The 22,172-nt window shown below is 42.5% G+C and overlaps 1 protein-coding gene across 1 annotated transcript in view; it reads right to left on the bottom strand.

Moving 5' to 3' along the window:
- Nucleotides 1–2,493, bottom strand: part of AFG3L2 (AFG3 like matrix AAA peptidase subunit 2) — a 40,014-nt gene extending 37,521 nt beyond the window's left edge. The window contains exon 1 of the mRNA XM_069468564.1: nt 2,220–2,493. Coding sequence (XP_069324665.1) covers nt 2,220–2,336 — 117 coding nt within the window. The 5' untranslated portion in view covers nt 2,337–2,493. The remainder of the gene's footprint in view (nt 1–2,219) is intronic.
- Nucleotides 2,494–22,172: the final 19,679 nt, after the last annotated feature.

Raw genomic sequence — 22,172 nt, 5'->3', positions numbered from 1 at the left:
TATGAAATTTAAGTTTAGAGCGCCTCATTTTAGAGAATCAGCTTTTATGTTTTCAGATGTTTTATCACCAGTCTTATCCTGGGCATAAGACCTGAGAACTGATATCTCAGCACATCAAAATCTCTTCCCCACGAACCTCACTGTGAGAACAATACTTCTGTCTACTTCTGTCTCTGGTCTTTGTTGTTGTTGTTGTTGTTTTTTTTTTTTTTGAGACAGAGTCTCACTTTGTTGCCCAGGCTAGAGTGCTGTGGCCTCAGCCTCGCTCACAGCAACCTCAAACTCCTGGGGTCAAGTGATCCTCCTGCCTCAGCCTCCCGAGTAGCTGGGACTACAGGCATGCACCACCATGCCCAGCTAATTTTTTCTATATATATTTTTAGTTGTCTACATAATTTCTTTCTATTTCTAGTAGAGACAGGGTCTCACTCTTGCTCAGGCTGGTCTGGAACTCCTGAGCTCAAACAATCCACCTGCCTCGGCCTCCCAGAGTGTTAGGATTACAGGTGTGAACCACTGTGCCCGGCCTGTCTCTGATCTTTGATAGTAGCACGAACCTAAAGGAAAATCTGTTCCATCAGACTCCCCCACAAGCAGCACAGTAATGCCCAGGAGTCTCCAGCTAGATCTTCAGAGCAGAACCAGGGAGTATGTGACAGACCACCCCCTCCCCAGTCATTCAGCTATAGCTGTCAGTGCAGAGGACCTCCTTATATCTCAGCTAGCAACTGCGATTTACAGGGACAATAGTGCCACTGGAAAGGAAGGCCTTTTATTAATACATGACACTCCTGACATAAAAATTGCAATCTCATTAAGGCAGATCCCTACCTGCTCATTATATGCCCGAGTCCAATATTCAGTAGTGGCAAAAGGGATCATGGCTAGGTTAAGACAGGAAAAGAGTGCAACGCAAAAAAGTAAAAAAGTACAGAGTAGGAAAGAGATGACAGTAGCTAAGCAATTAATCCAAGACTGGCAAGGGAGCTGCAGAGAGCAAATATCATGAACACACGTACCATTATTTCCCCCTTTTAAGTCAGAGACAGAGCCAACTTCCTCAAGGGCATCCCGCTAGTAAGAGGCCAAGCCTGTGACTGACCCCAGGGCCTCAACCACCAAGCTATATCTTCTAGGTAAAGTAGTCCAAGGCTGAACTCTAAAGAACTGACAGTAAGTACCTGTGTCACTGAAATAGCTGATATCCACTAATCAATACACAAACCTTTACTTGAGAGGGATCACTGCCATGGTTTTGTCAACACACTATCATCAGTTCAGAACATGTATTAGATCCCGTGTGTATCCCTAAATGGAGTTGGTTACTACCAACAGAGAAATAGCCTTCTACTGAAGACAGGTTCTGTTATGCAACAGAAACACAGTCCTTACTCTGAAAAGGTGACATTTTTATAATAACAGTTAAAATTTATTGGTATCTGACCGGGCGCGGTGGCTCACGCCTGTAATCCTAGCACTGTGGGAGGCAGGAGGATCGCTCAAGGTCAGGAGTTCGAAACCAGCCTGAGCAAGAGCGAGACTCCGTCTCCACTAAAAAAATAGAAAGAAATTAGCTGGACAACTAAAAATATATATAAAAAAAAAAAATTAGCTGGGCATGGTGGTGCATGCCTGTAGTCTCACCTTCTTGGGAGGCTGAGGCAGGAGGAATGCTTGAGCCCAGGAGTTGGAGGTTGCTGTGAGCTAGGCTGACACCAGGGCACTCTAGCCCGGGTGACAGAGCGGGACTTTGCCTCAAAAAAAAAAAAAAAAAAGCCAGCAATGGCCCCATTCAACAGATGGGAAAACGGAGCCTGACTCCAAAATGCGAACTTTCGACATCGCGCTTGTGCTACGGACTCTTAGACACTGGCACACCACCTTTTCCAACATCACGACAGCGGGCAAAGTGAGGGCAACCAAAGCCGCGAAGTGACCTTCGTAGGCTTGTCGCTCTACGCAGCACAAAGATCCGACTCTCCTGGGGATGCGTGTTCTCAGACATGGAATGGGAAACGCAGGGCCAGGAACGCACAAGCGCGCCCCAGGCGCCCACGGACGAAGGCGCAGGAAGGCCGGCGACCCGGCCCGGCCCGCGGCGCACGCGGCCCGCAGTCAAGTGCCGGGGGCGCCCGGGGGCCGGTGACCTTGACGCCCGCTCTCCCCGGCCGGAAGCGGGCCCGAGGAACGGGGCGCACGGCGCGGGCACCGGGACTCACCGTCCGGAGGCGGAGCCGCTCGCTGGGGCCCACGCCGCCGCCAGGAGCGAGGAGAGGCGGGAGGCCGCGGGACCAGCAGCCGCCCCGGCCCCACAGCAGCAGGCAGCGGTGCGCCATGGCCGCCGGCTCGGCCCGCTCGGCCCGGGGCGCTGCGCAGGCGCGGCTGGTGCCGCGGCCGGGCGGCGAGGGCGGCTTCGGGAAGCAGGTTCGGTTCCGGGGAGAGCGGCCGCGGGACAGCACAGCGGGCCCGCCTCACCGGCGAGCCCACGCTCTCCACGCGCGCGTCCTCTGCGCCCCGCCTCGGCGTGCTGACGTCGGCGTCACCTCCCGCAGGCCGGCCGCCATCTCAGCCCGGGCTGGAGGCGGGGCCCAGGGGGAGGAGCGCAGAGGACGAGTGGGGCGCGGCTGGAGGCGGGGCCGAGGGAGGAGCGCGGGGGTGGGCGAGGCTGGGGGCGAGGCCCGGGTGATTCGTGGGGGCGGGGCTGGAGGCGGGGCCTTAGGGGCGAAGCTTGAGGGGCGGGGCGGGGCACCTGAGGGGCGGGGCGGGGCACCTGAGGGGCGGGGCGGGGCACCTGAAGGGCGGGGCCGGAAGGGTCGGAGGCGCGAGGAGGAAGCAGCGTTGCTGCTGAGGTCGCAGACTAAAGACCCTTCCCTCGCAGGCCGGAAGCTGTCTTTGGTATTTTTAGCATTAACTGTTTGAGTCTTTCGTCAAATATTTAATTCAACGCCTGCTCAGTAACTGGCGTCGTGCTAGGCTCTGGAGGTACCAAAACACACGTCGCGAACCCCTAGCAGGGCAATGCGAAGAATCACGAGCCCCTGAGCTAAACGCGGTGACAGAAAGTGTTGGGAATATGCCATCTAGCCTGGGCTCATCAGGAGCCGTTTCAAGGAGAAATGATTCTCAGAGAATACATTGAGTCCTCCAGGTAGTGGAAACTTCAGATTGTTTCGTGCGTCATGACTGCGGAGGAGAAACACAGAGAGGACTTTGGGACGAAGTTTTTAATCCCTATATCCTACCAGCTCTGTCAGTAATATGTATGATACAAATAGTATCCGATGAATAGGGAAGGCAGGAGATGAGGCAGAAGGGTGGGAGAAAAGATGACATCAGAAATTTACTCATGCATATATATACACACACACAAAACTGTAAGAACACACATTAAAATGTTAGTGGAATATCTCACCTATCAAAATGGCAAAAATCCAAAATTTTGACAACTCACTCTGCTGGCCAGGCATTCTCAGAAGTAACTGGCAAGTATGCAAAATGGTGCAAGCCCATGAAAGGGAATTTGGCAATGCCTACCTAAATAACAAAGGCAGGTACTCTCTGTTTGTTTGTGTTTGTGTTTGTGTTTGTTTTAGAGACGGGTCTCACTCTGTTGCCCAAGCTGGAGTGCAGTGGCACTATCCATCATAGCTCACTGCAACCACGAACTCCTGGGCTCAAGGGATCCTCCCACCTCAGCCTTGTGAGTAGCTAGGAGTACAGCAACAGGCATGTGCCACCATACCCAACTAGTTTTAAAAGTTTTTGTGCAGAGACAGGGTCTTGCTATTTTGCCCAGGCTGGTCTCAAACTCCTGGTCATAAGCAATCCTGCCTCAGCCTCCCAAAGCACTGGGATTGCAGGAGGGCATGTACCCTTTAGCCCAGATACCTCATTTGTGGAAATGTGTCTTGATGACAAAACCTGCATGTTTATAAAATGCTGTGAGTACAAGGTTAACAACTGAAGCGTTTAAAAAAAATTACAGGGCAGCATGTTATTCCATAAATTAGAATAAATGTTCCCTGTTTTGCAGCATCATTTGTGGTAACAATTACTGGAAATTACCCAAATGTTCATCTACAAGACCTGGTTAAAACTGTGAAGAATTCACACCATGTAATAATATGCAGCAATATTTTTTAAATGAGAGAAATTTCTGCTCCCAGACAAGATGGAATAATAGGATGTGAAACAACTAGGTAAAAAAGACAAAATATATGAAATACGATTCTGAAGACACTGAACATTAGGCAACAAAGGACTGCAATCCCTGAGAGACAGGAGGCAAATAAGATGAGCCCTGTCAGTACCCAGCTCACTGCAAGAGACAGTTTCCAAGCCATGGTGCATAGAGAAGGAACCCAGGAAGGAACCAATAGTCTCCTTGAGTTGAAGAGACGAAGTCAGGAGTCTGCATAGACCCATTTTGAGAAGAAATATCAAGCAATCAAAAGTGACCCAAAAGTGACACAGGTGACAGAATTAGCAGATAAGGACACTTTAAAGAGTTATTATGACTATTTTATGTATGTGCAAGAAACAAGAGGAAATATTGTATATATTAAGGAGAGACATGGAACACACAAAAATATTTAAGAACTCAATTGAACATCTAGAGATGAAAATTACAATGTCTAAAATGAAAAAGACATTGAGTGATATTAAAGGCAGATTACATTGAAGGTAAAAAGATTGTTGAACTTGAAGACATAGCAATGGACACTATCCAATATAAAGCATAGTAAAAAGGACTGAAAAATGAAAATTAACAGAGCATCAGTAAGCTGTGTTATTTCTGACATACATGTAATTGGAGTTCCCAAAGGAGAGGACAGAGAGAGAGGGACACAAAAAATATTTAAAGAAATAATGGCTGGAAGTTTTCAAAATTTGATGAAAACTATAAACCTACAGATCCAAGCAGCGTAATGAACCACAAGCACAAGAAACACAAAGAAAGCCATAGAAATGGCCAGGCCTGGTGGCTCATGCCTGTGATCCTAGCACTCTGGGAGGCTGAGGCAGGAGGATTGCTTGAGGTCAGGAGTTTGAGACCATCCTGAGCAACAAGACCCCATCTCTACCAAAAATACAAAAATATTAGCCAGGCATGGTGGTGCATGTCTGTAATCACAGCCACTCGGGAGGCTGAGGCAGGAGAATGGCTTGAGCCCAGGAGCTTGAGGTTGCAGTGAGCTGTGATGATGCCACTGCTCTCTATCTCAGGCAACAGAACAAGACTCTGTCTCAAAGAAAAAAATAGCTATAGAAAGGCACAGTATGACCAAATTATTAATACTTAATACCAGTGTTTTTCAAAAAATATTAAAAGCAACCAGAGAAGGATGACATAGGGACAGAGGAACAAAGATGAGTGTGATAGCTTGTGGGAAACAAGAAAGACCAGAAGACAGTGGAACAATATCTTTGAATTATTAAAAAAAATTGTCAACTTAGAATTCTTTATCCAGTGAAAATATCTTTAAGAAATAAAGGCAAAACAGGGCTCTTGAAGACATACAAAAGCTGAAAGAATTTATCACCAGCAGATCCCCTAAAGAAATCATAAAAAAGAAGTCCTTCAAGCAGAGGGAAACGTGATGCCAGATGGAAAGCTGGATCTACACAAAAGAATGGAAACTACTGAGGAGTGTAACCAAAGTGTAAATAAAGAGAATTTTTTCCTTATTATTTAAATCTTTAAAAACATACTCTGTGAAAGAAAAAATAACAATAATGCATTGTGGGTTGTATAACATACATAAAAGTAAAATGTATGACAACAAAAGCAGAAAGGTCAGGAGGGGGAAAAATGTATGGTGTTCTAAGATTCTTATACTATATGTGGAGAGGTATAATATCACAATATTGTACTGTGATGAGTTAAATAAAGATGTATACCAAAAGCCTGAAGTAACCACTAAAATGGCACAGCAAAGAGTTGTTGCTAAAAAGTCAACAGAGGAGATAGAATGAAATAATGAAAGAATACTCAATTAATCCAAAAGAAGGAAAAAAAGGAGGTAAAAAGAGATTCAGGCAAACAACAGATTTAGACAAATAGAAAACAAATAACAAGGTGATAGATTTAAAACCATAGCAGTAATTACATTAAATGTAAATTGTCTATACATCACACTTAAAAAGGCATAGATTTTCAGAATAGCTAAAAAAGCAAAACCCAACTATTTGCTGCATACAGAAATCCACTTTAAATATAAAGACAGATAGTCTAAAAGTAAAAGAAAAAAGATAACCATGCCTCTTACTAACCAAAAGAAAACTGAGTAAACAAAGTAGATGTCAGAGCAAAGAAGTTTCAGACAAAATCAATTTAAGAGAAAAGAATATTACCAGGGCTGAAGAAATAATTTTGTATGATAAAGGGGTCAATTCATCAATAAGACATAAGAGTCCTAAACAGCTTTGTTCCTATTAGCAGAACTTTAAAATACATGGAGTAAAGACTGACAGAACTGCAACTACTATTATATTTGTAGATTTCAAATCTTTCTTTTGATAATTGACGGAACAACTAAACAGAAAATCAGTAAATACATAGAAGACTTAAACACAATCAACCACCTAAATCTAATTGGCATTTATAGAAAACTACTTACAACAATGGCAGAAATACACATTATTTTCAAGTTCACGTGGGGCATTTATCAAGATAACCATATTATGGACCACAAACAGATTAAGAGAAATCAAGTCATACAAAGTATGTTTTCTAACCACAATGGAATTAAATTAGAAATCAATATCAGAAATATATCAAGAAAATCCACAAATACAAATACTTGGAAACTTAATAGCATACTTTTAAAGAACCTATGTATCAAAGAAGAAATCAAAAGAGAAGCTAGAAAGTATTTTAAATTAAATGAAAATTAAACTACATCAAAATTTGTGAGATAAAGTTAAAACAGTAGTTAGATAGAGGGGGTTTTTTTGCATGAAATGCTTATATTAGAAAAGAAGAACGTTCTCAGATCAATGACCTCAGCTTCTACCTTAAGAAACTATTAATAGATAAAGAAAATGAAATAAAACCAAAGAAGAAGAAAACGAACAAGATCAGAGTGAAAAATCAATGTTAAAAACTAGAAAAGAGAGAAAACGAATGAAACCAAAATGTGGCTCTTTGAGAAGATCAATAGTCAGAATGATCAGGAAAAAAAGAAATGATACAAATTGCCTATATCAAGACTGAGAGAAGACCAGGCATGGTGGCTCACACCTGTAATCCTAGCACTTTGGGAGGCTGAAGTGAGAGGGTAGCTTGAGGTCAGGAGTTTGTGACCAGTCTGAGCAAGAGCAAGATCCTGTCTCTACAAAAAATGGAAAAAGTAGCCAGGCATGGTGGTGCACGCCTGTAGTCCCAGCTACTTGGGAGGCTGCAGTAGGAGGATGGCTTGAGCCCAGGAGTTTGATGTTGCAGTGAGCTACGATGATGCCACTTCCCTTTACCATGAAAGAAGTGGACATCACTTCAGATTCTACATATATGAAAATGATAATAATAGAATATTATGTACAACTTGATGCCAATAAATTTGACAACTTAAATGAACTGGACAAATTCCTTGTAAGATACAAGTACCAAAGCTCACTTTTCAGATAACCTGAAAAGGCCTACATCTATGAAAGAAATTGAATTTATAGCTGAAAACCCTCCCACAAAAAACACGTCAGGCATGGATGGCTTAACTAGGGAATTCTACCAAACATTCAAGGAAGAAATAATACCAGTTCTATAGAAATTCTTTCAGAAAATTTAAGTGAGTAAATACTTAACTCCTTCTATGAGGCTCACATTACCCTGATATCAAAACCAGACAAAGACATTACAAAAAACAAAACGAAAAAACAGACTTATACATCTCATGAATATAGACATAAAAATCTTCAACAAAATGTTAGCAAATCAAATTCAACAATGTGTCAAAAGAATTATACACCACAACCAAGTGGGATTTATCCCAGATAGGCAACGCTGGTTTAACATTAGAAAATCAATTGGCCGGGCGCGGTGGCTCACGCCTGTAATCCTAGCACTCTGGGAGGCCGAGGCGGGTGGATCGCTCGAGGTCAGGAGTTCAAGACCAGCCTGAGCAAGAGTGAGAGCCCGTCTCTACTAAAAATAGAAAAAAATTATATGGACAACTAAAATATATATATACAAAAAATTAGCCGGGCATGGTGGCGCATGCCTGTAGTCCCAGCTACTCGGGAGGCTGAGGCAGTAGGATCGCTTAAGCCCAGGAGTTTGAGGTTGCTGTGAGCTAGACTGACGCCACGGCACTCACTCTAGCCCGGGCAACAAAGTGAGACTCTGTCTCAAAAAAAAAAAAAAAAAAAGAAAATCAATTAATGTAATCCATCATATCAACAGGTTAAAGAAGAAAAAATCAATGATTGTATAAATAGGTACAGAAAAAGAAAAAGCGTCTAATATCTATTTATGATAAAAACTCTCAGTAAATGAAGGACTAGAGAAGAACTTCCTCAACTTGATAAAGAATATCTACAAAAAACCTACAGATAACATCATACTTAATGGTAAGAAACTAAAAGCTTTTCTACTAAGAAAAACAAGACAAGAATGTTCCCTCTCACTATTGCTTTTTAGCACCATACTAGATATGCTACTAAATGCAGTAAGACAAGAAAAGGAAATAAAAGGTATACAAATTGGGAAGGAAGAAATAAAACTGTCTTTGTTTGCAGATGACATAATTGTCTGTATAGAAAATGTGAAAGAATAAATTAAAAAGCTCCTGCAACTAATAAGCAATTATAGCAGGGTTGCAGGATACAAGACTAATACCCAAAAGTCAGTTGCTTTCCTGTATACCCGCAATGAATAAGTGGAATTTGAAAACAACAACAACAACAACCCACAATACCATTTATATTAACACCTCCAAAAAATGAAAATATGGATGAGATCTATATGAAGAAAATTTTAAAACTCTTATGAATAAAATCAAAGAATTAAATAAATGGAAAGATAGTCCATGTTGATGGCTGGAAAGACTGAATATTGTAAAGATGTTTGTTCTTCCCACTTGATCTGTACATTCAATTAAATCTCAATCAAAATCCCAGAAAGTTATTTTGTGAATATTGAAAATCTAATTCTAAAGTTTATATGGAGAGCCAAAAGACCCAGAATAGCCAACATGATATTGAAGGAGAAGAACAAAGGTAGAGGACTGATCTACCTGACTTCAAGACTTACTATAAAGCTACTATAATCAAGACTGTGTGGTATTGGTGAAAGAGTAGATCCATGGATCAATGGAATAGAAAAGACAGCCCTGAAATGGACTCACAAAAATATAATCAAGTGATCTTTAACAAAGGAGAAAAGGCAACAGTGGAGAAAAGGTAGTGCAAATGCCACTGCAACAACTGGACATCCGCATGCGGAAAAAAAAAAAAAAAAAAAGTCTAGACACAGACCTTACGCCACACACAAAAAATTCAAAATGGATCACAGATATAAATGTAAAATAAAGAAAAACTCTTAGAAGAGATCATAGAAGAGAATATAGATGACCATGGGTTTGGTGATGACTTTTTAGATACAACACCAAAGGTAAAATCAATGAAATAATTGATAAATTGGACTTCATTAAAATAAAATTTTCTTCTCTGCAAAAGACACTATCAAGAGAATGAAAATACAAGCCACAGACTGGGAGAAATATATGAAAAAGACATACCTGCTAAAGGACTGTTATCCATAATATGCAAAGAACTCTTAACACGTGACAACAAGAAAACAAACAACCCAAGAAACATACCAAAGACTTTAACATCTCACCAAAGAAGATATACTCATGACAAATAAGCATATGAAAAGATTCTCCACATCGTGTGAAATCAGAGAAATGCAAATTAAAACAACAATGAGATACCAGCACACACCTATTAGAATGGCCAAAACCCAGAACGCTGGCAAGGATATAAAGCAACAGGAACTCTTATTCATTGCAGATGGGAATGCAACAGGGTAAGCCACTTAGGCAGTTTCTCACAAACTAACATATTCTTGACACACAATCCAGCATTCACACACCTTGGTATTTACCTAAAGGATATGAAAACTTATGTCCACACAAAAACCTGCACACACATGTTTATAGCAGCTTTAGTCATGATTGCCAAAACTTGGAAGCAACCAAGATGCCCTTCAGTAGGTGAATGTATAAACAAACTGTGGTACATCCATACAATGAATGCTAAAAAGAAATATATTTAATATAGTATCCTTATGTATTATCTGCCTATTTATATAATTCATATATATAGATACATATTATATACAACATAGATATATGTATCATATATATTTATATATTTTATTTCTTTGTATATACTTATAAAAATGTATAATTTTGTATAATTTATATGTATTTATGTTTACAAATATAAACAGATATAAAATAATACATAAACATAATGTTATATATTTTATGTAACATATTTATAAATATAAGCATATATCTCTGTATTTATATATTCTATGTATTATTGTATTTTAATATATTATTGAATATTTGATAAATATATTTTGTATATACACATTATATTAGTTCTGTTCTCTAGAAAACCATGACTAATACAAAGACACACAGAAAACAAATGGCAAAATGTCAGAAGTTCTTCCTTATCACTAATTACCTTACATGTAAATGGATTAAACTCTCCAATCAAGAGTCAGGGACTGGCAAAATGGTTTTCAAAAACATGATTTAGCTATATGCTGTCTATAAGAGACTCAGTTTTTTGTTTTTTGTTTTTTTTGACACAGAGCCTCGCTTTGTTGCTGGGGCCAGAGTGAGTGCCGTGGCATTAGCCTAGCTCACAGCAACCTCAAACTCCTGGATTCAAGAAATCCTCCTGCCTCAGCCTCCCGAATAGCTGGGACTATAGGCGAGAGCCACCATGCCCAGCTAATTTTTTGTTTCTATTTTTTTAGCTGACTGGCTAATTGTTTCTATTTTTTTAGTAGAGATGGGGTCTTGCTCTTGTTCAGGCTGGTCTCAAACTCCTGATCTCAAGCGACCCTCCCACCTCGGCCTCCCAGGGTGCTAGGATTATAGGTGTGAGCCACCGTGCCCGGCCAAGACTCAGTTTATATCCAGAGATACAAGTAGGTTAAAAATAAAGGGTGGAAAAATACATTCCCTGTAAATATTATAGTAACTAAAAGAATAGCTAAGGTGGCAATCCTAATATTGAGCAAAAGGCTTAAAGACAAAACTCTTACAAGAGACACGGAAGGGCATTACATACTGATAAAAGTGTCAATTCATCAAGAAGATATAACAATTATAAAAATATACATACCACTCAACTGAGCCCCAAAATACATGAAGCAAACATTGACAGAATTGAAGGTAGAAACAGATGATTCTACAACAATAGTTGGAAACTTCAATACACCACTTTTAATAATGGATATAAAATCTAGACAGAAAATCAATAAAGAAATAGAGGACTTGAACAATACTATATACCTACTAGACTTAAGAGACATATATGGATAATTCCTCCCAAAAACAACAGAATACACATTTTTCTCAAATGCATGTGGAACATTCTCCAGGATAGACCATATGAAAGGCCACAAAACAAGTCTCAATAAATTAAAAAAGACTGAAATCTTATAAATTATCTTCTCTGATCACAATGAAACAAAGCTAAAAATTGACATCAAGAAAACTGAAAAATTTGCAAACGTAGAAATCAAACAACACACTCTTAATAACCAGTGAATGAAAGAAGAAATCACAAGGGAAATTAGAAAATACTTTGAGATAGATGAAAACGAAAACACAATGTGCCAAAACTTATGGATGCAGTGCTCGGGGGAAACTTACAGCTGTGAATGGCTACATTTAAAAAAGAGAAAAGATCTCAAAAATAACATAACTTATACCTTGAGGAACTAGAAAAAGAAGAGCAAACTCAACCCAAAGCTAGCAGAAAGAAGAAAATAATAAAGGTTAGCGTGGAGATAAATAAAAGAGAAGAGAGGAACAGCAATAGAGAAAATCAACAAAAACAAGAGTTGGTTCTTTTAAAAGATAATAAAATTGACACACATTTAGCTAGACTGAGAAAGAAAAAAGGGAGAAGTTGCAAATATTTAAAATTAGAAATGAAAGTGGGGCCATTACTATTGAACTTACAGAAAAAAAGGATTAGAGCTGGGCATGGGGGTGCATGCCTGCAGTCAAAGCAGCTACCGGGGACACTGAGGTGGGATGTTTGCTTGAGCCCAGGAGTTTGAGGCTGCTGTGTGCGATGATTGCACCTGCGAAGAGCCACTGCACTCCAGCCTGGGCCACACAGTGCGATCTTGTATCTAAAAAGAAAAGGATTATAAAATAATGATACAAATCATTGTATACTAATAAATTAGATAACCTAGGACAAATTCCTGGAAACACACGAATTACCTAAACTGATTCAAAAAGAAACAGTACATTTCAACAGACCTATCCAAGTTGAGATACTGAATCAGAAATCAAAACCTTCCCAACAAAGAAAAGCCCAGGACCAGATGGCTTCAACTGGTGAATTCTACCAAATATCTAAAGAAGAATTAACCCCTATCCTTCTCAAATTCTTCCAAAAATAGGAGGTGAGAGAACGCTTTCTAACTCATTCTGTGAGGCCACGATCACCCTTATACCAAAGCCAGATAGACATCAAAAGAAAAAATACAGACCAATCTCCTTTACCAATATACACACAAAATCCTCAAAAAAATACCAGCAAACCAAATATAGGGTTATGTGTAATCTTACATATCTAAAGGATTATACCTCATGACCAAGTGAGATTTATCTCAGAAATGTAAGGTTGGTTAAACACAAGAAAATTAATCAATGCGATACATTATGTTAATAGAATGATGAAAAATATCACATGATCATCTCAATTGAGAAAGAAAAAGCATTTGGTAAAATCCAACACCACGTCATGATTTAAAAAAAACATTATGAATGCTAGCATTAAAAAGGAAATTCCTCAACATAATAAAGGGAACTTGTGAAAAACCTACAGCTAACATCATACTCAAGGGTGAAAAACTGAAATCTTTCCCACTAAGATCAAGAACAAGACAGGGCTGTCCACTTTTACCACTATTACTCAGCATGGTACTGGAAGTTCTAGCCAGATCAATTAGACAAGATAAAGAAATATTAGGCATCCAAACTGGAAAGGAAGAATTAAAACTTTCTCTATTCACAAATGACATGATCCTATATGTAGGAAATCCGAAAGAATCCACAAAAAGCTACTAAAGTAATAAATAAATTCAGCGAAGTTGCAGGATACAAGAGCAAATGCAAAAATTAGTGTGTTTCTATATATCTGCAATGAATAATCCAATAAGGAAATTAAGAAAGCAATTCCATTTACTATAGCATGTAAAGAAATAAAATACCTAGGAATAAATTTAACCAAGGATGTGAAAGACTTGCACGTTGCGCACTACAAAACATTACTGAACGTAATTAAGACCTAAATAAATAAAAGGACATCCCATGTTAAAGGATTGGAACACTTAATATTGTTAAGATGGCAACACTGCCCAAAGCGATCTACAGATTCAATGCAATTCCTACCAAAATTCCAAGTCTTGGCCGGGCGTGGTGGCTCATGCCTGTAATCCTAGCACTCTGGGAGGCCGAGGCGGGTGGATCGCTCAAGGTCAGGAGTTCGAGACCAGCCTGAGCAAGAGCGAGACCCCGTCTCTACTAAAAATAGAAAGAAATTATATGGACAACTAAAATATATATAGAAAAAATTAGCCGGGCATGGTGGCGCATGCCTGTAGTCCCAGCTACTCGGGAGGCTGAGGCAGTAGGATCGCTTGAGCCCAGGAGTTTGAGGTTGCTGTGAGCTAGGCTGACGCCACGGCACTCACTCTAGCCTGGGCAACAAAGTGAGACTCTGTCTCAAAAAAAAAAAAAAAAAAAAAAAAAAAAGAACAAAATTCCAAGTCTTTTTTTTTTTTTCAGGAATGAAAAGGCCAATCCTAAAGTTAGTATAGAATTGCAAGGGGCCCCAAATACAACCTTAAAAATGAACAAAGTTGGAAGACTCATAATTCTCAATTACAAAACTTGCTACAGTCAAAACTATGTGGTACTGGCACAAGGGTAGACATATAGGCCAATGGAATAGAGTTGAGAATCCAGGAATAAACTCATACATCTCAATTGATTTTTGGCAAGGGTGCCAACTGCATTCAATGGGGAAACAATAGTCTTTCCAACAAATGTTTCTGGGAGAACTGGGTGCAAAAGAATGAGTTGGAGCCCTACCTCACACCATATACAAAAATTAACTCAGATCAACAACCAAGATATAAGAGGGAGAGCCATAAATCCTGGAGAAGAAAATATAGAGATAAATCTTCATGACCTTGGATTCTTAGATATGAACCAAAAGCACAAGCAATAACAAAATAGATAAATAACTTTATCAAAATTTAAAAATTTTGTACATCAAAAGACATTGTGAGGAAAGTAAAAAGACAGCCTATAGAATGGAAGAAGATGCACCAGGAGTGGTGGCTCAGACCTGTAACCCTAGCACGCTGGGAGGTCAAGGCAGGAGGATCACTTGAGCCCAGGAGTTTGAGGTTGCAGTGAGCTATGATGATGTCACTGCACGCTAGCCTGGGCAACAGAGTGAGACCCTGTCTCAAGGAAAACAAAATAATGGAAGCAAAAGTTTACAAATCATGTCTCTGCTAAGGGCTTATACCCAAAATACATAAGGAACTCCTATAACTCAATAACAAAAAGTCAAACAACCCAATTTTAAAAATGGGCAAAGGACTTGAATAGACACGTTCATGAAGAGGATGTACATATGGGCATAAACACATGAAAAGATATTCAACATCATGAGTCATTAGGGAAATGCACATCAAAACCATAAGGAGGGCTGGGTGCCATGGCTCACGCCTGTAGTCCCAGTGCTTTGGGAGACGGAGGAGGGAGGATCACTTGAGGTCAGGAAGTTGAGGTTGCACTGAGCTATGATCATGCCACTGCACTCTAGCCCAGGGCGACAGAGCGAGACCTTGTCTCAAAACAAAACAAAACAAAACAAACCCCAGAAAAACCCATAATGAGATACAGCTTCACACCTACTAGGATGGTTATAATAAAAAAATTTTAAAACAGGTAATGACAAATAGTGGTGAGGATGTGGAAAAACTGGAAACCTCATTTACTGCTGGTGGGAATGTAAATGGTGCAGCTGCTGTGGAAAACCATTTGGGAGTTTCTCAAAAAGCTGAACATAGAATTACCACATGGCCCAGCAATTCCGCTCCTAGGTAGGTACCCCAAAGAATTGAAAACAGGGACTCAAGCTATTTGTATACCAATGTTTATAGCAGCATTCCTCACAATAGCCACGAAGTGGAAACAGCCCGAGTGTCCATCAAAGGGTGGATGAACAAAATGAGGTATATGTACAGACAATGGAATATTACTCAGTCATAAAAAAATAAAGTTCTTTTTTTTTTTTTTTTGAGACAGAGTCTCACTTTGTTGCCCAGGCTAGAGTGAGTGCCGTGGCGTCAGCCTAGCTCACAGCAACCTCAGACTCCTGGGCTCAAGCGATCCTCCTGCCTCAGCCTCCCGAGTAGCTGGGACTACAGGCATGCACCACTATGCCCGGCTAATTTTTCTATATATATATTTTTTAGTTGTCCATATAATTTCTTTCTATTTTTGGTAGAGACGGGGTCTCGCTCTTGCTCAGGCTGGTCTCGAACTCCTGACCTTGAGCGATCCACCCGCCTTGGCCTCCCAGAGTGCTAGGATTACAGGCGTGAGCCACCGCGCCCGGCCAAAAAATAAAGTTCTGACACATGCGACAACATGGATGAACCTTGAAAACATTACATTAAGGAAAATAAACCAAACACAAAAAACCACTTATTATATGATTCCATTTATATGAAATGTCCATAACAGGCAAATCCATGGAGACAGAAGGTGATTAGTGATTTCCAGGGGCTTGGGGGATAGTTGGCAGAATGTGCCGGAGACTAATAAAGGTGGCCACCTACAGAAGGCAGGATGATGTGGACCATCTGAGCTTCTTAGTTTGCACTTTTTCGTATTGTTTACCTTTTTTGAACCATGTGAATATATTGCCTATTCAAATAAAGTTTAAGACTATTAAAGGATGTTATTTCTCTTGGTGCTGAGATTACAAGTAATTTTTTAAAATAATTTTATGCCTATGTATATTTTACAAATATCCCATAATAAATACATGATAGTTTTATAATCAAGAAAAAATAAAGTTTTTAATGTAAGAAGTTCAGGGTAGCCAAGCATGGTGGTGCACACCTGTAATCCCAGCTTGCCAGAGGATGGTTTGAGCCCAGGAGTTCTGAGCTGTAGTGTGCTTTGCCCATTGGGTGGTCTGGCATCAATATGGTGACTTCCTGGGAGTGGTAAACTGCAAGGTTGTCTAAGGAGGGGTGAACCAGCCCAGGTTGGAAACAGAGTAGGTCAAACTCCATACTGATCAGTAGTGGTACTGTAGCTGTGAATAGCCACTGCACTTTAGCCTGGGCAACATAGCTAGACCCCCATCTCTAAAAAAACCAATTCACGACAAAATTTATGTTACCAGTATAGAATATTATACAGTTACAAAATGTAAAGTAAAAGTCTCTCAATTTCTTATTCTCACCTCTTAAAGATAACCCTCTAGGTAGTTTTTTCTCTCTGTCCATACATTTTACATGTATTTGCAAGCATGTAAAACTTACTTTTACATGAATTAAATTGTACTTTATGCATCTTGATTTTTTGCTTAACATATATATTTGAATGTTAATAACAGATAATTCCACCCCATTCTTTAATTGGCTTCATTATATTCTCTTGCAAAGGTTTCACAGTTTTCTAACCATTTAGACTGCTGCCAGTTTATTTTTATTTAGATTCTGCAATGGACATTTTTATTGATGTATATGCGTATAAATATATATACACATGCACGTGCTATTGTCCATTCAGGAGATGAGTAACTAGCAGAGAGGCTGCTTGGTAAACATTATTTTTTAAAAATAATTCACACGTGTTTGGGGACTAGGCCTTGGGACAGCTCTTGCAGAGTTGTACTGCATATGTTTCCCCACTAGGTGTCAGGAGAGGCCTACAAATCGTTAGGACAACCGCGCACCACTTAGTTCAAAGGAACCTTAGGTTCACAGCGCATCTGGACAACCCTGATGCCGTGTTTTCTGTAAAGTAAAGCTGATTCGGTATATTTCAGTGGTGGCAATGATTTACGCTGCTGTTCCTGGTAATGTGCCTCGGGTAGAGGAATCTAAAAAGATAAAAAGTCCACTTAATATCTCTAGATGGTAATGAATAAAACAATAAATTATGACATCGATACCAGGGGACTAACAATGCAAGTCTCATGAATGACAACTGTAAAACATTTAGAATATTCCTTATCACCAGTTTCCTTGATAGTGATCAAATATGTTTCTGAAAGTGTTGGCTATAGTAGCGTACTCAACTCACAAAGTTCCTAGATTTCTCCCAATTATGTCTTCTTGCAAAAATAAAATAAAATAAAATAAAATTGCCAGATGGCATGATAGGAAAGGGGTTCGCATGCTGGGAAGGAGAAGGCCTGTTGGTTTCTAGTGAATAGCTATGTAAGCTACATTGGACAGAATTAAAGTGCCTGGAAGCAGAAATTAGGAGCAAAATTTAAGATGTGATCGGACAGACTTACTTCAGGAATTCCATGTAGGGGTTGGGAAGAGGAAACATACCATAGAAAGTAAAAGGTGGTACTGATGTTCTCTGTTTTAGAATATGCTAGTAGATCGTGACCCTTTGAGGCTCCAGGTAGTTGTGGATTTGGTTAGAGAACATGTCCTTGGATTCCAGTAACATTCTAGAAATAGGTTCTTAGGGCACCTAAGTGCTGGCCGTGGGGGGCTCCGAATCCGCGGCCGTCTGGCGCCTGCCCTGACAGAGTCTCTGTAGATAAGACCTGTACCCTCACTGCGTCTGAGGACCCACCAAACACCAGGGCCTGGTTTTCACTGCAGTCCTAGGGGAACGAACAAAGCAAATACCATGGCAAACGGGAACACAGCAGCTCCAAAAATTCTTCAAAACTTCTTACCTGCTGGGAGATTGATTTTCTCTCCAACTTAAAAAACCACCTGGTACAGCAGTTTTCAAACTCATTTATGTGTTTTCAGCAGCAAAGTGTTTTATAAAAATGAAATTTTGACATGGAATCTCAATGTATAGAATGTGAACAAAGACAAAGAGCAGGACGAGTGGTTGGAAAGCGTCCCAGCTGACCCCCCAGGCGGTCACTAGGGTCACAGGCTTCTCCAAACACCCAGCCTAGATGGCTGTGCCAGGGATCACACGAGGTGGAGCCCCGCCACCCAGTGGACAGCCACTCCCAGTTTATGGCTTCTTTGGAGTCATCCTTGACTCACTGAACAAGCAATTTTCAAACGCCTGCTGTTTGCCCGGGGCCGGGTTGGATCCTGGGTGCACAGGACGGATGAGGCTCAGGCGGCTCCTCCAGGCGCTCAGGGAGCCTACGGTGCTCCTCCCGCACCGGGGGAGCATTATCATCGCCCCCGCTGCGCACTAACAGGTATTATTTCTGGGTCTCACCCCAGAAAAGCCTAGAAGGTAAGCGGGGGAGGCTAGAAATGTGCTTCCTTACTGAGCATTAATCTAGTGGGAGTGACAGAAACATAAACAAGTGCAGTAATTACAAAGCAATGCGCTGAGCGCCATGGTGGGGGTGGGGGGAGGGGGAGCAAGGAGCACCCAGAGAGCCACCCGGAAAGCGGGCAGGCATGCCAGTAGGGGGAGTCCTGAAGGACAAGGCGTATCGTCTGCTTGGGGCTGGCACCCGTCTGAGGGCTGCAGCGGAGACCAGTGGAGGCCGTGCAGGCCTTGCAGTGTCCAGAGGAGGCTGGACGAGGCCAGGGGTCAGAGGACGGCAGTAACAGTGACAGCCTAGGAACACTGACACGCGTCCTTCACTGCCTGCCCGTCGCTGTGCCAAGGGCTCTACACGTTTAATTCTCACCTGTCCCCTAGGGCAGGTACTGCCAGCATTCCCATTTCACAAATGATGATACTGGAGTGTCAAATGATTAAGCCGTTCGCAGAAGGGGAGCCAGGACTGGGACCCAGCTTTGTTCTTTTTCAAACGCGTGCCTTCAAACGACTAAACCCTGTTTCCTCTTTTTTTTTTTTTTTTTTTTTTTGAGACAGAGCGTCGCTTTGTTGCCCTGGCTAGAGTGAGTGCCATGGCGTCAGCCTAGCTCACAGCAACCTCAAACTCCTGGGCTTAAGCGATCCTCCTGCCTCAGCCTCCCGAGTAGCTGGGACTACAGGCATGCGCCACCATGCCCGGCTAATTTTTTCTATATATATTTTTAGTTGTCCATATAATTTCTTTCTATTTTTAGTAGAGACGGGGGTCTCACTCTTGCTCAGGCTGGTCTCGAACTCCTGAGCTCAAACGATCCGCCCACCTCGGCCTCCCAGAGTGCTAGGATTACAGGCGTGAGCCACCGCGCCCGGCCCCTGTTTCCTCTTAAAGAATGTATACAAAGGGCCGGGCGCGGTGGCTCACGCCTGTAATCCTAGCACTCTGGGAGGCCGAGGCGGGTGGATCGCTCAAGGTCAGGAGTTCGAGACCAGCCTGAGCGAGACCCCGTCTCTACTAAAAATAGAAAGACATTATATGGACAACTAAAAATCTATATAGAAAAAATTAGCCGGGCATAGTGGCGCATGCCTGTAGTCCCAGCTACTCGGGAGGCTGAGGCAGTAGGATCGCTTAAGCCCAGGAGTTTGAGGTTGCTGTGAGCTAAGCTGACGCCACGGCACTCACTCTAGCCTGGGCAACAAAGTGAGACTGTGTCTCAACAAAAAAAAAAAAAAAAAAAAAAAAAAAAAAAAGAAAAAAAAAGAATGTATACAAAGGAATGGATTAAAACAACGTGTAAGAGGTAACTTGCAGGGGACTTGCTGAGTGGCCGGCTGAGAGGGGTGAGGGGTTATTCCCAGTTCTCCAGCTCGGGGTGCCAGGGTGATACCCCTACTGTGGACAGTGAGAGCTGGAACAGAGTTCACTTAAGAAGGAAGTTGATCAGGACCTGCCAAGGTTGAGCTGGTGCCCAGGGAACAGCTTGGTGGTAGCTGGATGTGTGGGTCTGGAGCTCGGGGTAGACAGACGTTGGCTTGGGAATTCATGGAGACCATGAAACTCAAGGACTTTGCTCAGAGAAAGGGTGTGCAGTGGGGACAGGAGAATGGGGGGAGGGAAATCTGCAAAGCGGGCAGAGAAATGAAGGGTCATCGAAGCTTCAGGGAGAGAGTGCGCAACAGTTCAAGTGCAGCAGAGCAGCCTAGAAAGACAGGGGCTACACAGCACATTGGATGGGAAACTTTGATGGTTACCGGTGGCCTTGATTTAATGTGAGGAGTTTCAGGAGCCCGTTAGAGCTCACTGTGGGACAAATAAGCAGTCGGAACAAAGCAAAATAAAACGAACAAGCAGGTGTGGACCGTTCAGAAAGGTTTAGATGAGAAGTGGAAGAAGGCTGCCGGCGCTTCTCCACACAGGCTTGGCGCTGACCACACACACTGCTGGCGTGGCCTGTCTAGTCCATCCTTCGCCTTGTGACAGTGGGTTTTTGCAACCAGGCAAATGACCGTGGTTCTCAAGCCAAAGAAATAAAGAGGCATTTCAACAAGAGATGGTTAAGGAGGCATTTTGCTCCCAAACTGTGCATTCCTTGGGTGTCTTGCTCCTAGCTCCCACACCTGCTAGTGACAAGACCTGGTCCAGATTTCCGTGCTGCGTGAGGCTGAGTCAGTGGCCGACTCCACCATCCCGGCCACTGGAGAAACAGCTGCATCCCGCGCGTGGTCTAACCAAGCAACACGTGGCCAGTCGCCCTTGGGAATGGCATCTTCCAGTTCTACAGAAACCACAGCACCGAAACAACAACAAAGGGATGGCTGGGCGTGGGTCCCCCGGCCACCCGCACACCTGCCCGCCAGGCTCTCTCTTGGCTGGTGTCCAGGCGTGTGCACCGTGCTGCTACCCAGGAGCCTGTCCAGACACCCTGGGCCAGATCTGACTCTGCGAGAGGGTGCGCATACGGCAAGAGCATCGTTCCATGTAACATTTAGTTTAAAATGATAAAGCTTTTTCTATTTAAGTAGTGGGTGACTGGGGATCATTCCTCTGGTTTCCACAAACCCCAAGGTCTGTTTGGGATGGGCAGGGGCCAAGTGGGTGAAGCAGCTAAATCCTGAGACTCCTTCAATGACCCACAGACAGGGGCAGGGTCAAGGGGGAGCTTTTTGTTCTTTTTTTTAAGTCAAAAGACTTGGCCATATTTATAAATAAGGGAGAGAAGTGAGGCAGAATGACCAGTGGATGGGAGAAACCAAAATGACAGGAGAGAAGACAAGTGAAGCAAATTCCTGGGAGAGAGGGGACCACAGGGGGTCACCTGAGACTGGAGGGTGGGAGGGAGCATGGCCTGGACCCACATGTGATAACAGCTCCCACAGACGGGACGTTTACTATGTGTCTGGCCCCCGGGCCAGTGCTCACAACCGTTTGCGGGCCATTCAACCATTGGCAGGTGGAGAGCCCACAGTGGCTTAGAGAAGTTAAGCGACTTGCTCAAGGTCAGACGGTGCCTGCGTGGTGATCCAGCGTTGACCCTGGGCCCTTACCCAGCACCCACCGACACACGGCTCTATGGTTCATAACCAAAGGGCCCCAAGTCAACAGAGATCACACCACTTGCCCTAGTTTTCTCCATGTAGCAAGCAGCAAAGTCTGAACCCAGAGCAAGAGGACCAGGAGCGGACGGGGAGGTGGGAAGACGGTGGTGGAGACTGGCGTCAGTGGGCGGCTGGGAGGAAGCTGGCCAAGGACCAGTGAAGTCAGCCATACAGAACCTGGGGGAAATGGGACGCCTGTAACTGCCGTGCAACATCTGTAGGAGCATGTTCTTCTCCAGTGGCACAGAGCCGTGTGGGCTAGGGCCAGGGATGGCCGCTGCAGCGTGGGGA

The sequence above is a fragment of the Eulemur rufifrons genome, chromosome 5 (genome assembly GCF_041146395.1).
Source record: "Eulemur rufifrons isolate Redbay chromosome 5, OSU_ERuf_1, whole genome shotgun sequence".
In the NCBI taxonomy this organism is placed as follows: Eukaryota; Metazoa; Chordata; class Mammalia; order Primates; family Lemuridae; genus Eulemur; species Eulemur rufifrons.
Note: the sequence above shows the minus strand (reverse complement) of the source record. Positions and strands in the feature narration are given on the sequence as shown.